We start from the raw sequence: 16,261 nt of genomic DNA on the forward strand, positions 1-16,261 counted from the left end.
CCTGTACTTTCTTCAGCTACGTAATCAGTACCTTAGAGCTGATGGTAGCTGAAGACTATATGATTGTCTACTTGAATGGAGCAACACCAAGAAGCAGGATGCCTGGACTGGGTTGGATGAAAAAATGTTACCAGATGATTGATCGACGGTAAGTACTATTTTCCTTTCTGATCCACAGCCATTATTTTAAACGCTGTGAATTTCTATTACTCCCTTCTAGGACAGTGTTCACAGTATATGATCTTTTCAGATTTTGTATGGATTTTGTTTGGTTTTTTTTAAAACAATTTCTTTTTTACTTAGGTTACGGAAGAATTTGAAATCATTTATAATTGTTCATCCATCATGGTTTATCAGGACAATTCTGGCTGTGACACGACCTTTTATAAGGTATGTAATGAATACTGGTGATTTTCTATGTCCCTAAGAATACAGATGCACCCTAAATCATCAGACACCCCTGTTAATCTTTCACTGAAGAGTACTCATTTTCCAGTTCATGTTGGCATTCTGGCAGTTGAAGTTGACTTTCTTAAATGGGAAAAAAAAAAAAAAAGAAGTGATTTATATGAGTATCTAGTTGAAGACATTATAGTCATGATATATTAAACCTGTATATGTATGCAGAACTTGGCATTCAGTCCCTTAAAGTTGTCTTTCTTCCAAGCCCAGCTACAAGACATGTAGAAAAGGGATCTGCGTGTAATGATGGTCACCTCGTTAAAAAAAAGTGTGGCTACTGGACAAGACTAAGCTTCAATTCTGGGTTTGAAAAAGTAGTTGCTGCTTATGCAAGAGGAGTGCCAGCACCCTGAGCTGTTTGAATGCAAAGGAGTTCTGGCTCAAAAAAAAAGGTTTAATGCCACCAAAACCAATGCTTTGATTAGTGGAAAAGCAAAGAAATGTTACAGACCCAGAAGACCTCAGTAGTTGTTAAAGATGGGCAAGTATGCAGTTGAAATCTTGAAATAAGCAGGAGCAGACTCACAGGTGTGAGAAAGAATTGCTTCTGGGAAGAGAAGCAGCATCAACCATAGGAGCCATAGGGTGAATAAGATGCCTCAGAGAGGTCTGTCCCCAGGCTGCAGATGAGGAGACTAGAGGTGTCTGTTGCAGGGTGCTCTGTCCTGATAGGGTGACACAGGGATCAGGAAGTGCATGAGTTCTCCCATTGCTGCCAAAGTGCGACAGGCATACTGTCATAAAGGAGCTGCTTCTTTTAGACATTGTGTCTTTAATACCAAGTAGAAAGTGGCAATTAAAAATACTAGAGCAACAAGGAAACAATACTTGGAATTGTCAACAGTAATGATGAGGATTCACTCACTTGCATTTGGTGTCTGAGGTGTTTCTGTTGGCATCCTATTTGCTTCCAGAGGAAAGGTAGGCAGAAAAATAAATAAAAAAAGAAATACGCCATGTCTGTTTAAGTTCATTAGTCATTTATTCAGAATGACCATACTGAGCAGCAGTGACTAGAGATTTTGCATTGCCAAACGGGAGAAAAGTTCACTCTAAATAATTTGGCATAGCAAATCAGCAGTACAAAACTAAAAACATTAGAGACCAGTTAAAGCACTCCATTTCAGCCAAGAAGATTAAGTCTGTACAAGAAGAAAGCAAAGTGCAAATGGGAGTTAAAAAAAGGTGGGCAGGACACATGGCCAGTGCGACTGTTGTGGAAGATGACATAAGATATTTGAACCCTCACCAAGGACAGAAGAGCACTAAGAGAAAGCTGAGTAAAAAAACTCCATGAGGCATGAAAAGAGAGAGTCAGTTCAGTAACAAGCAATGTAAGGAGATGGAAATTTGATAAAATTGAAGGCTGATGGCTGTAGCTTAGTTTGTTAGCCCCACGCAGATAACCAAACCACTAATGTGCACAGTGGGAATTTTGGAGTAAGAAATGAACTGGTCCTAAGGCAAGCAGAGATTTCAAAGAGGTAGCTAAACATGAGCAAGGTAATTCTCATTCCATTTCAGCTGAGATGTGGGGCAGAACAGCAGGCACCAAGAAACTGAAAGATAACAGATTAGCAAGGGTCAGTCAAGTCACTGAGGGTGTGCTAGTCAATTCTACCTCAAAAATCTACCACCATTGGCAGCACACCTCCCCTAAAGTCTGAAAGAAACAATGACTTCTTATTTTGGTCATGTATTCGGGATGTCTATACACAGACTCCCACGTGAAGCAATTAGTCAGATTGTGTTGGAGTTAATCACACTGTGCTGGAATTAATGAACCTAGGAGAATCCTCAAGTGGAAGAGTTAACCCTTGAAAGATTTTTTTTTTTTTTTTTTTCTGAATTTGAAGTTTCTGATTGGCTTGCAGCATGCCAAGTTGGCAGTTTAGATGATCCAAACTATGATTAACATTTTTTATAAAGTGCTAAGAATTATCTGTATCCTCTCATGGCTTTGATAGGACAGTTGTGATTCATGCATCTTAAAAGGTGACCATCAGCTTGCTCCAGTGTGTGTGCTTAGTGAAGGTTATCTGGTACAGAGACGAATCAAATGGATAAGCTTAAGCAACTATTCATGGTACCTTCCTGTGTTCCTGTTTCAGCTGTCTCACTTTACCTTGTATGGGAAATATGTCTGGTAAGGCAAGGGGCAGTAATCTGATCAGAGCTATTTCAGAGGCTTCATGTGGTCTGGTCATACCCCCAAATCAGCAGTAAATAGGAAGAACACGTTCTGTTTTTCATGGCCTATATTTAAGAACTTTTCCAATCAGTGTGCATTCGTGTCACTGTTACTGATATTAAAAGACTAAATACAACCAGAGCTGAATTTGGAAAATTGCTTTAGGAGCCAAATGAAAAGATGGATTTCTCATAAGACCATACATATCAAATAATTCAGATTAGACAAGCGAATAGCCTTGTTTTTTTAAGTGTGTTTTCTGAACAGTTTGTCCTTTTTCTGAGTGATGATTTCTCAAACACAATAAATGGTCATACAGCACAGCTGAAATGAACAAGGGAAGTATTTCCTCATAAGAAGGCCCTGCAATAAGAATAGACATGCATATACACAATCACATCTGCACTCATCTATATAAATGAAGTAGTTCAGTTTTGTTGTATTTGATTGAGAATCAGTGTCAAACGTAAGTGCTAATTCATCACAATCACTTGATGTTAATTCATTATGACCGCGTTACATGAATGCTTCCCATCTCTTTTTACATGTAAGTATGTTGTAGGGGATTTGATTCTTCTCAAAATTTTAATACATCTCCTTTGAACTGTAAAACTAACCACATTGCCTAGTATGTAGGCATTGCAATTCGTAATTTTGTCCTAAATACTGTGATTTAGCCTAAGCAAGGAACAGCAAAAGTCTTAGACTTGATTTCAGCCTCACTAGAACTCAGGTATGCTCATGATCATCTGAACTCTGTAACTGAAATACGAATAACAAAATGCCTAAATATTTAATACATTAAGTATACGTTTTCTTTTTTTTAATATATCATAAAAGATGTTTGAAGAAAAGTCGGTTAACATGCTGTTTCTATGTTTCAGCTCTAAGTTCAGAAGTAAGATACAGTATGTCAACACATTGGCGGAGCTTCATGAGATGATTCCAATGGAATATGTGCACATACCAGACAGTATTGTCGAGTAAGTGATGTACAGTAAGCATGTACTTGTTCTAATGGAAACTATTTCCAGAAACTAATAATAGTGTTTCAGAGTCTGTAGAAAATCAGGAAACCCCTTCTTGATATTGCTATAAATATTTATGTGGTATTCCACAAAAATTCCACTGTCAAACTCAGAAGCAGGAAAACACTGTGTGGTGGAAACACAAAACAGTATATACACCTAGGGGAACCAACATTTATGGGAAGAGGAAGGTTTTATACTGGAACAAACGATACAGCTAGTAAAATGAAGAAAAACTTTCGGGCTCACAGTCCCTTCATCGACTCTATGTCTGTATAATCCAAATTGGAACAAACCGTTGCTCACTAATCCAGAAAGAAGATAGCAAAAAAGTTTAAGTCTTCCACAGGAATCATCTGATAAAGAGTTTTCTAGAATGTTTTAACGTCCCTAAGATTTTTCCATCCTCCATCCCTCCCTTCCTTCTTGCCTCTCTTCCTCTTTTGATTCCTGCCAACATTGTAATTTCTTACAGTTCCCTTTGATACAGACCTTAATGTATGTTACATACATCAGTGTGTTTCTGTCTCTGCTTACTTGTTGTGTTTTACTGTTACACTCTCTGTAGCACTACACACATCAGTGTTACACACATCTTTTCTTCTCTGTAGACTGAAAATTGTTTGGAAAGTCCATTCACCTTTCAGACCAAAGGTGGAGTGATCACAGCACCAGTACCAAAGAAATTTTAGGACTTAGAGCTTAAGAAATTTTAGGGAACTACCTGCTTCATGTGTTCAGCACCCAGATGAGAGGTCATGATTTTGCTGAAGAAAAAAATTGAAAGGTGACAAGTGCACCCATTGGTGGCAAACATTTTCAAGATGTGATGTGAAGATTTAGTGGGTGTTTGCGTTCAAGGCACTGTGAGCAGTTATTCCCATGCCACAAGGAGAATAGCAATGTTCAGCTGGTAACTTCTGCTGCAAACTGAGAAAGATCCCTGTAACAAAATAAAATGATATTCAGCTTTTGGCTTGATAATTGCTCCTGTGGCAAGAACTAAAATACTGCCTATGGTCATGAGGAACCCCACCTGTAGAAAGTACATAGAGTTATGCCAGGATTTGGGTTTTGTGGTTATTTGGTAGTTTTTACTGAGATGAAATTCAATGTGCCTGTTGTGTCATATAAACTTTTACATCTTTTCTCTTCCTTCACCCACTCTTATTTTGTAAGGTATGATGAAGAGAGGTGTATTAAGAGAAGAATGAGGTAAAACTTGCTTTCTAGCCCATGCTGCTGCTCATAATGGAGTGAATCTGTGTGACAGCCTTTCACCTGCAGGCAACCTCAACAGCTGAATGAGAAAGGACTTGCAATGATGTGGAATCTAACTTTCCCCTTCAAGCTGTTGAGATCAGCCTGCCTTGCAAATAAAACTTACTGAACTGTAAATGTCCTTGACTTGGCCCAGGCTGCAGTTAGTTTAATACTATCTGATAGAGCAACTGAATGCTTTCGGCTCTGTCCGCTGGGCATGCTTCATATCCCTGCTGCCTTTATGTTTCTGCCTCCAAATAAGCGAAGTAAGGAGTTATAAATTAAATGTGGAATTGAGCACAGGGATAAATGGTTTCATACTTAAGAGCTTTAGGGTCAGTGCATAATACTGGGTGCCTGGTTTAGAAGCATGTACTAGATTTGTTCTTTGCTCTGCTATTGCTCTGCTTCTCTCTTATGCTCTGCTGGCTTCTTTGTTTATATCAATAACTTTTATTCATGCAGATTGGATGAAGAGCTGAGGGAAACTTCAGAAACAACTAAGTAAGATAGCTTTCAGCTGGATGCTGGCATTATATTTATTTGTTTCACAGGAATAGATTGAATGCAGTCTTATATTATGTGTTTGGTATAGCAATCACCTTGTAGTTTCAGTTACTGTGTAAGTTGCCACACGTGTGTATTGACTTCCGCCCTCACTGTAAGCAGCCTGCATTTGTACTGTTGGTTCTCAGTAAGGAAAAATCATACCCTTACATTATAAAAAACATTTTTGCTGATTTTTATTATTGTTTCTGTAGTTATGTGGAGAACTGAAATTAATTTTTTATTCCATTAAAATGGTTCATTAAACATTTTCCACCCATTATGTCAGATGATTCATAAAGTTTTTAGGAGGTAGTACTTTTTTAAAAATATTTTTCACAATTTACTAAGTTAGGGATAGCTATTATATCACATTCTCAGTTAAGGCAGGTAGGTAACTTTTCCTGTCTTTCCAGTGTTGGTTGGAGAGGCCAGTGGATTAATACTTGATAATACTGTATTTTTTATGGTCACTTAGTAAATCAGTATCAGCTGATGATCAAATACTATAAATTCTGTGCTTTGACTTAAAGATACTGAGGCAGTATGCTGTAAAGTACCATAGAAACCCTTAACTGGAAGAATATAAATCCTTGATTTACTGAATATAGCTTAGAAAGTATCTAGTGCACTTTTTTCACGTGTCTTGTACACAAGATTCTGGAGAAGGGAGCTGAGTCTTTTGGTTCTAGTATGACATTTTCCCTGCAGTTATTGTAACCAAAGATTCTGAATTTTTGAAAGTTTCTTTTCAGTTTCCTTCCTTCAGCTTGTGCACTTCAGAATTTTCATCTTACTACTTCTCCTTTGTTGTATTTTTTTCTAAAGTTTCTCCTTTTGCAGTACACATTTTCCTCCAGTTCTCCTGAGATTAGTTTTTAAAATGACCACAGAGAAATATGCAAAAACACTGACTGCTGCTTTTTGATTCTAGCAGTTAGACTGCCTCAGAAGCAATAAATTCACAGAAGTCCCTGCCCCCATGGCAGGAGCGTTGGACCTAGATGATCTTAAGGCCCTTTCCAACCCTAACTGTTCTATGATTCTATGATAAGTAGTTATCTGATACCATTTGAATATTTTGTTAAACAAAAGAGGCTCACCCAACCTTGAAATGCAACTTCCATCCCTTATTTTCAAGCATTTTCAAATATATTGTAGTATATGGCAGTGAAGACTCTGAGGAAGAAAGCTTTCTTGTTACTCCATTCATTTAAAAAAATGCAGGCTGCAGCATAGCAAGTGAAAGGGGAACTAAATACTCATATCAGACATCATGATTATTTTTACTACTGGATGTATGAAGTCACTGTAGTGCATTTCCCTTCGCCAACTTAAAGAAATGGCTTAAAAAATTTATTACTCAAACTAATTTGTGTTGCAGCCACTAAGATCACTACATTCCTATCAATAGCATTTGTGTGTTTGTGCTGTCAAAGATACTCACTACAGTTAGTTATTACATCCCACAAACTTGATGTCATATCTAAAAAGAGAAAGAAATAAGCAGAGAAGAAATGTTTACTACTACTTCTTTTTCCTTGTACCCAGAACTAGCTGCCTTTCAAATGATCCAGAAATTACTTCAGTGGAGCAAGAGTAAGAATTTATGCCTAATATTGTCATTACATTTTAACATTATTTTGCCATCATGCTGTTGGGAACTGAGGCTGGGTAGACTCCATAAAGCTTTTTTGGAAACCTAAATGCTTTTACAGTTATTTTCAGGAACTTGATTCAACATATGCAAGCAGAAAAAGCACTGAAGTAAGATTTATTATATTTGCATTGCAGATGTGATTAATGTGTCCTCGACCATTTCCAAGCAGAGACAGATAGAATTCTTAGCCTGAGGGTATTCAGGTTAAGTTATGTGAAAAGCAGATAGAGACAGTGCAACATGCATCCATGCATTATCCTCAATTAAAAGTAAAGTGGTAAACTTGCCATTCTTATTCAGAGATTAAAAAGTCTTTTATTTTATTTTAATTCCTAGGTTATGCTCTTCATTTCTTTCTCTCTTTGCTTTTGTGCTTCTCAGCCTTTTTCATAGTTATTTCCCTGATTAAATCTCCAGTATCTTTATGTCTCTTCCTTTCAAAGCTGGACTGGTTCCCTTAGAAATGGGAATGTTTCAGTCCTCTGGCATGCTGTTCCTCCATCTGATACCGTAACTGAAGCACGTGAATGGAAAACCCTGCGCCGTTCTTACTGTGCATCAGTGAGGGTATTTCTAGCTTGAATGTGTCACTGTTGCTAGAACAGCATGTCAGGAGGACTAGTCACTGCAACAGTGTGTGTATTCCTGGCCAGTGTGCACCATGGAGGAGTAACTGGGGACTTTGCTGTCCCTACCCATCTGACTGGTATGTAGAAATACACTGGTGTCTTACACTGGAATATTGTTCAGGGAATAGAATATAGCAAACAGGACTCCTCAGTAAAAGATTACATCAATAACATGAGTACTAATAAGCAGGCAGATAATGAGCAGTACGTGTAGCAAAGAGATGCATAACAAAATGTAGCTTTTCACATTTTTAAAATAAAATTTTACTCTAATAAGCTATCACAGTATCATGCTGGAGGCATAGGTTAGAACCATAAGGTAAATTTTGGCTTGAACAATTTTCCTTTTTTCTCAAAAGAGAAGCTGGGCAGGAAGAAGCAATATGAGAAGAGAATTTATATTTGGCTTAAATATCCATAAATTTGAATCTGTCTTCAGAAGTGGCAGTAATTTTCCTGTGGTCATATAGCTCATTTATGGTGTCATTTCTTGAGGAAATAGGACTTCCCATGTAAATGCCTCCATAAAGATAACAGCAGTTATACATAGACTTTTCTCCTGTATGCTTTCTACTGAAACCCCTCTGGAGTCTGCCCAGCTCTTAGTTTGCTTCTGTTGTTTTTTTCCTATCTATCTATTCCAAAGGCTTTTATCTATTAATCATGCTATTGTCATTGATCAAGTTCTTGCACTTTCTTATGACTTGGAAAAAATAAAAAAAATCATTATGAAATAATTCACAGTGAAAGAACCCTGTGTGTTCTGTAACAGTTCATAGATACTTGATTTAAATAGTTACGTATTCTGTGACCACAACTTCTTATTTTAAAGAATGCTTCTAATGTATTTGATGACGTGTTTTGCACTAAGTGGCAAAACCATACTCTTACAAACATTTTTAGGGGCACCCATATCTTGCCACACTGTGGCGTCATTCCACCAGTGGATCTTCCCACATCTGAAGTTATTAAATTTCAATAAAAATTCTACAGATCTTATTAAGTTGTATATTTTGCATATACAGTAGATAGGATGTGTGTAAATTATATGACACCAATACATTTAAGTAAATGAGAGATGAGGATGCTCAGGATTGGGGAGATGACTAACCACATATTTCACAGCACTGATTTCTTTTTTTGTTCTTGTTCTTCTGTGTTTGTTTGGTTTTTTGGTTTTTTTGTCTTTGTCTTTAATATATAGCATTGACATGACCCTGAAATAAAAACCATCATTGCCAGGCATTTGAAGAAGAGGGTTCACTTGGATTTTCATCACCCAGACACTTGTGACCAAGGTGTACAGCAGGCAATTTGGGTTAATTTTGTTTGTTTTACAATTTTTCCATGTCATTCAGCAATTCAAGACCACCAAAAGGGCCAATTCTGTTGCTATGGAAACAGCAGAATTTGCGGCCTGTGTTGTTATCAGAAATGGAATTTTCATTAGAAAAGTTGTATCATCTAGCATTGGTTTTGATGTGTGTGAGCAATTTCTGTTTAAAAGGATACAATTTTAACGACAGCGTGGCTCATCAACAAGTCAATAGAGGATATGGATTTTTGTTTCATTTTTATCTTCAGCATATTAATGTTTATGCATAGCTGAACAGAACAGTTATTGTTACAATAAATTTTAGCTTGGTTGTGTCACAGAGCAGCAGCAACTGTGTTATTTAAGAATAATAGATGCAGATTCTAGAAATGATGCAGACCTTTCTTGAATTTGTTTGTTTCTTGCTGTCTGAAACGTCTTTCCATGTTCATTTAATGACTTTTTTATTTGGTCACAGAAAAGACATATACTAAATAAAATAATAATTAGTCATAGACTTCCCAGAGGACAAACTGAAATTAATTTTATTTTAATAATTTAGTTTAGTATCTTTATTTTAGTTTTTATAGAAGCAGCTAATCCTGTAAATGATTGTCATATATTCTAAAAGCCTTGGACTATTAATTTGAAGTTGTTGTTTTCTAAATCTGTTTTTCTAGATTTTTTTTTAGGTTACAAGTCTTTGAGTGGCATCCTAACTCCAATTGTAAAGGCTATTAATGCTATGAATATGAAACAGCTACTTAGTATTTTCTTCTAAAACTGAAGATTAAATGTATAAATCTGCAGTTGGGAGTCACACTCATTTGTTAGGAATAGATGTCCAAGTAGCATTCAAAATGTATCTAATATAAAAACACCGGAGTGTTACAATGCAGTTTATTGTCTGTGTCACAGAACAGAACAGTGAAAACATGAAATTAAGAAAAACACTAAGCATTTCTTGTTTGCTGCTGTCCCGTGTACTGGCACAAAAGACACTGCAGTAAGTCCTCATATTCACTGGAAAATAACTTCAGTCTCTCAGACCATTCTTTTGCAAGAGAGTGCAAATTAATTGTTGAATAAATTCCACTTGTCTGCTTTAAAATGACAAGAGCCAAGAATACGGCTAATGCTTTGTCTTCCCCTTAACGAACACACACATGCACTTCCCAAACCTGCGACTCACCTGCCTTTTGGGGTTTCCTAATAGAATTAATAGTGTTATTCAGTCTCTGAAATACTATCTTCACAAGACTCTCATATACCCTAGAATTACGTCTGTGGATTCTGTACTTCGTCTGTAAATATGTCTAAGGTAAATAAGACCTTAGACATAAAAATTCAAGATAATTTGCACCTTCTTTTTATGCGTACACTAACTCCAGTCCTGCTTCCAGACCAGAATTATTAATGAAAGAAAAGGCAAGCAAAAGTTTTCTTGGGGATTAAAGTTTAAGCAAAAGGCAGGACAACATGAGCCTTGCTTTTTTCAGTAGGATCTAAAATGAGAGTGAAAATTGTATTTAGTCCTTTATTTAAAAGATTAATATTTTTGTTCTGTGGTTTGCACATTTCCATCTCTGTCAATTTGTATCATCTTGTATTTGCTAGGCTGCAAGCAAGAAAGCAAGCATCATCATTGTGTGCACAGTTGTTCAGCTGCTGTAGTGAAGATATTAACAAAATTGTCAGAAAGGCAAGAATTTGCCAAATGCTTTATTATCTGCTGGCATCAAAACTGAAATACCTGCACCTCTGCAGTCCTTGCTCTATACTGACAAGTATACACAGTCACAGTAGCTAGCCTGCTGTATTGCATCTTTCTGTCAGTTCCTGTTAATTTTCACAGAGGAAGGGCCTAATCCTGTGACTATTGCTGTTGCTCTATAACCTTGCCCTGAACTAGGATCTGGTAGGTTCCACCTTTTCTCAGATATTTGAAACTTGGCTTGTGTCTGCCTTATAAAAGTGCCGTCACTTAGTATTATTGGGGATAATGTTTTATGTACAGGTTAATATTTGTATTAACTTCCAGATGCGAATTAAGCTTCACCTAGATCTAAACTATTAAAAGCATTTAGTAGCATGAAGTCACATCTTCTGTAGACTTGTAGTTTAAGCCACCTAGAATGAGCCAGATGACTTGTGTTATGCTGTAAGTGAGAGAAAGTGTTAGCTAAAGGAGTTCGCCACAAAGCAGAAGTTCAGCACAAATGTTTATGCACTGTTTGAGACCTAAATGGGGTATATGAGATTTGTGTTCTTAGTGCTGGATGTCAGCTCAGAAATGAGTTTAATTCTAAAGGCTTCGTGTGAAATTACTAAACAGCAAAGCTATTATACGAATTAATATGATTAATATGGGCGGACTAATAGTGGCAGCCTGCGACAGAAGGAATTTGTTTAAACCAAATGGCTTGTTAAAACAAAATGGTGCATCAATGTGTTGGTGCAAAAAATGGTTGCAAAGTCAAGGTGTGGTTATCTTTGCTTATTAATATATTTTGAAAAGTTTTTTAATGTTATGATATGGCAGTTCTATATTATAGTAACAATAGTGTGTCAATAAATCAGTAGGTAGTTGAAAGATTAATATAGTACGTATAACTGCACAGATACATGCTTTTATATATGGATTTTTTCTACTGTGTATCAGAGTGCTCAGATGAAATATAAATTAATAGTTGCATTTTTTGTTTGTTTGTTTCTTAAAAGACCTATGCTGACTTATAGATTAAGCAATACAAGGATATCTAATATCATTGTATGCGTATATATACATATGAATCAGAAATAAAGAACTGCAACCCACCACTGGAGGTATTTCCTCTCAGCTCAAAGTTTCTTTCTTTATTCCCTGGGTGCATGGAAACACTTGACCATTTCAAATCACAGTTCTTTGCTTAGTTATAAATATTTTTTTCTTCCCATTCCCTACCTGTCCTTCCAAAAATTGAAACTGAGTCAATTCTGTGTTTCTCATTACTGTCCACCTCCATGTATTCAGATCCTTTCTGTGCTGGTGCTAGCAAGCAATAGTTTTCCTAAAAGAAGGCAGGAGTAGCTTTTTAAATTGCTCTCTAATTTGTGCCTATACTGTTGTCTAAAAATCTAATGTGTAGGTAGTCTTGCTCCATCTGATATGGTAGAAAACGGAAGCCATGGGGCAGGAACAGATTGAAACCACCTTACTGACTGCAGTGAAGGAAGGCATCAGAGCTGGTGAATGTTCAGACCTGTCACCTACCTGGTACCATGGGCCCACTGCTGTCCCAATCTACCTCTGTGTCAAATGGGTCAATTTATATTACCACTACTGTAAGTAAGCCTGGCTGACTTCTGGACAGCTAAGCTGGAGCACTGGCTGGTGAAAGAATAAACGTGAACTGAAAGGGGATAACCTATGGCTTCTTAATTCCACCCACCTGCAAGCAACAATATGAATGCTCCCAGACCTTTTCAGTGTAAAGGACTTGGATTAAACTAACATTTCATGCTTATTGAAAATAGTCTCCTGGACTTTTGATAGGTTTGAAAATTTGTCAGGTCATAAGGGTTGATAATGTAGGGCTTAAATTGTGCTTTGGAAGCAGACTTAATTACAGCGATGTCATACAAAAGAAGTGCTGCTAGATTTCAGGAATTTTAAATTGTGTTTAGGTTTCTGTTATCCTTCTCCAGGTCCTTCCAATATAATTTGATTACAGTTTAAATGTTTGGTTGTCAATTGATCTCCAGTGTGCAGTAATATGCGATCATTTATACCCTAAATCCCAGGGGTCGGAATGGCTACGCTTACATCTAGCTATACAGTACTGTAGCTGGGAGAGCTGTAGGTCATCTTAATACCAGCAGTTGTTGTAATGAGAGATCACATATTTTCTTTGACTTACTTACCTTCTGTGTGCCTCACCACCTGGCAATTTATGTCTTCCAGTAATTTGACTAATGTTTTCAGAGTGTTGATAAATGGCTTTTGTAGCTGAGAACACTGGTGCAGTAGACACAGTTATTTATACAAGGAGAAGCTGAAAATGCAAATAAAGAGTAACATGGAAGCCTTATTTTCAAAAAGAAAATCCTAGTATGTTGACTCTTGACATCTTCCTGTTCTCCGGTAGTCTCTAAGTAGCCCATGTTGTTGAGACATCTTAACATTTTTCTCAAGAAAAAAGGTGTAAAAAGGTATAAAAGCACTTAAACTCTATGTTCTGCTCATTTGCTGTTTCTTCAAGAGTGGAAAAAAAGAAAGCTCTTTTCTGATAGATTTTCGGTGAAGGGTTGTCATTAAATTAATTTTCAGTACAGTTCAGTGGTGTAAAATAGTCTATCAACAGAGGGGAAATCCACTACTATGCAGTAAGTTAATACTATTACTCATTTCCCAGCAGTGTTAATTTTCTGCCTTCCTGCTTCTCCAAGATTCATATTGCTCTTAGCTCAGTCTCTAGAGCTAAAGCATAAATTAATGACATGGATTGTTGTCTGTATGGGAGAACTAGTTTTACAAGCTGAATGCAAGACATTATGAAAGGAGACCATATTTATTTACATCTCAAAGTAAGTTGATCCCGTCTGCTCACACCTCTCCTCTCATAGGCATCATTCACTCGCGCTGTCACATGCACATGTTCAACAGCACCAGGACATGTGTTCCCAGGGTGGCGTGACCATGAGCAGTTGTTGCTGGCAGCACAAAGGACAAGAGCTGCTGGCTACCAAGTCCTCATCATGTTTCGCGTCTTTTTTACTGCAGACAGCAAACCAGTTTTGGGGGGTGATGATTTTTGAGTTCTTCGTACAATTTAGGAGTCAGTAGCCATTACTGGGTCTAATGCCCTACCATTAGCTACTAATCTGTGAACAGTCTTGGAAGTAAATGACAGTTCCAGACAATGAGGTTTATTTTGTGTTTGAGATGACCAACTGTGACCTCAGCAGTGGGCTGCGGCTGCAAAAAAAAGTGCACTGTGTCTCTCATACAGCGTCTAGTCTGTCAGAAAGTCTCGTGAATCTAGGATTGTCAAGACACTCTGTTCAAAGGAATTCAAGACAGGTGAAGAAATAAAATCATAAGCTCACTTCCAAATATTATCTGTTTAGCCAAGTCACAACTTACTACAAAATAGAAGCAGTTAAAAGAAAATTCAAATCAGAAATGTCAGAACCTTATATTCTTGCTTCTCTACTATGTAGTTCACTAGGCAGCAAGCAAAGCAGCCTGCAGCAATAGCAGGAAAATAATCCACAGAGTACTTCGCACACTGCTCTCTGAAGCCAGTTATGTAAAGCAGACTCCTTCTGTGAGAGAGTGACTTAGAAAATGCAGTGCTGGCTTTGTATGACAAACCTGTGTTAAGCCATCAAGACTGCAGAAGTTCATCTCCACCTCTTTGAAATATGAATAACGTTTCATTAAACAGTCAATGTAAAGAACACAACATTAATGTGGGACTTGGGCTTTATAATAGGGAAAACAAAAAAAAAAAAAAAAGGAACACAGCTAAAATTATCAGCCTGGGAAAAGAAAAACAGGGGAAGGACAGGTCAGGGAGACGTAGGGAAATGTCTAGGGGGAAGTAGTGTTACAGACATCTTTCTGCCTGGGGCTCCAGCCTTCTTTCAAATTCTGATTCTCCTTGGGAAGAGCTGCTGAAACACAGCAGGCCCTGTTTGCCTGGCCTGGAGCCATGACTCAAAAGAAGTGCAAGTCAGCTCTCTTCCAAATGTTCTTTTCTCTCATTTAAAGGTACTTGGAGACAAGTACCTTAATCTGGTTTTCACCCACTGTAGAGCAAAATCCTCTCAGCCCTTGTGTAGACAGCACAGAAGAGGAAGATGGACAAATGGGAAATGTTGCATGAATTCAGAAAAAAGGAAAACAAACTTATTTCTCAGTCACTTGCACAGATTAAGAGTTGGAAGATACCATAGGTATGAATAAGGAAACAAATTAAATGTAGAAAGAGCAAGATGCAATAAGGGGGCATATGGAAAAAAGTGTTTCACAGAGAAAAATAACTGCAGGAGACAAATGACAAAGCAGGAGATGAACTAAGCCAAAGCTGATAAACAGAGCCCAGAAATGCAATGTAAGAAAAACCTCAAAATAAATGTTATTTGCCTCAGAAGATATCCTGTGCTATTTAATGGGTCAATAGCAGTGCTCAGTGGAGAAGCTGCCACCTCCGGAAGGTGTCTCTGTGGCGTAGGTGTATGCAGCTGTAAAATATCTCAAGTTACCCATTCATCCACTTCCTACCCCATCACAGCTGGAAGACGAAAGAAAATCAGTGTGAGGAAAGCAAGTGGATTTAACACTGCAGATTTTGGAAGCAAACACAAAAATCAGTGAGACCTTGATGATGAACTAAAGATGATCTCATATTCTTTAACAAGAAGGGTAGGATTAGGTGGTTTTTATGAAATTCTGTCACTGATCTGACCATGCTTCCTGGACACGCACCATTCCCAGACCCAGTTCATCAGCAAAGTAACACTTTTCAAGTGGTCATTGTTACTCCTAGGAGGACAAATTCGTAGGCCCTGGCTGCTGCTATTTTCTCTGAAAACCATTTTCTTTGGAAAAAAATTCTTTCTGAATAATATTTGCTTTGTTTTTCAGTCACTTTCAATTTGGAATCTCTCTCTGTCAGTCTAGAAGTATCTGTGAGAAGTGTCTGCCATTCACAGCTGCTGTTGGATGGAGAAATGTCTGCTTTTCTTACTCATTTCACAGATGTTGTTGATTAACCCCATAGGCAGTTAAGACCCCTTCAGCTGCTTGCTCACTTCCCAGAACAGGATGGGGAAGTAGTTTGGAAGGTAAAAGTGAGAAAACTCATGGGTTGAGATAAAGACACTTTAGTAGACAAATCAAAAGCTGCATGTGTAAGCAAAACAAAACAAGGAACTTATTCACTGCTTCCCATGGGCAAGCAGGTGTTCATCCATCCCCAAGAAAGCAGGGCTCTATCATGCATGAAGGTTACTTGGGAAGACAAGCACCATCACCATGAACACCCCACTTCCTCCTCCTTCTCCCTAGCTTTATATGCTGAGCAGGACACTGTATGGTCTGGGAGACCTAATAGCAGCCTTCCAGTATCTGAAGGGAGCCTATAAGGATGCTGGGGAAGGACTCTTCATTAGGGACTGTAG

At 37.7% G+C, this 16,261-nt stretch overlaps 1 protein-coding gene across 4 annotated transcripts in view; it reads left to right on the top strand.

Moving 5' to 3' along the window:
- Positions 1 to 11,912, top strand: part of PRUNE2 (prune homolog 2 with BCH domain) — a 137,195-nt gene extending 125,283 nt beyond the window's left edge. The window contains exons 14-20 of one of the 4 annotated variants that reach the window (XM_030512093.1): positions 17 to 148; positions 304 to 390; positions 3,538 to 3,636; positions 4,861 to 4,896; positions 5,410 to 5,448; positions 7,042 to 7,089; positions 8,984 to 11,912. In XM_030512093.1, the coding sequence (XP_030367953.1) occupies positions 17 to 148; positions 304 to 390; positions 3,538 to 3,636; positions 4,861 to 4,896; positions 5,410 to 5,448; positions 7,042 to 7,089; positions 8,984 to 9,005 (463 nt within the window). In that variant the 3' untranslated portion in view covers positions 9,006 to 11,912. The remainder of the gene's footprint in view (positions 1 to 16; positions 149 to 303; positions 391 to 3,537; positions 3,637 to 4,860; positions 4,897 to 5,409; positions 5,449 to 7,041; positions 7,090 to 8,983) is intronic. The other 3 variants (XM_030512094.1, XM_030512095.1, XM_030512096.1) reach the window with 3 other exon arrangements.
- The last annotated feature ends 4,349 nt before the right edge of the window (positions 11,913 to 16,261 follow it).

Source organism: Strigops habroptila, chromosome Z, assembly GCF_004027225.2.
Source record: "Strigops habroptila isolate Jane chromosome Z, bStrHab1.2.pri, whole genome shotgun sequence".
NCBI classification, from domain to species: Eukaryota; Metazoa; Chordata; class Aves; order Psittaciformes; family Psittacidae; genus Strigops; species Strigops habroptila.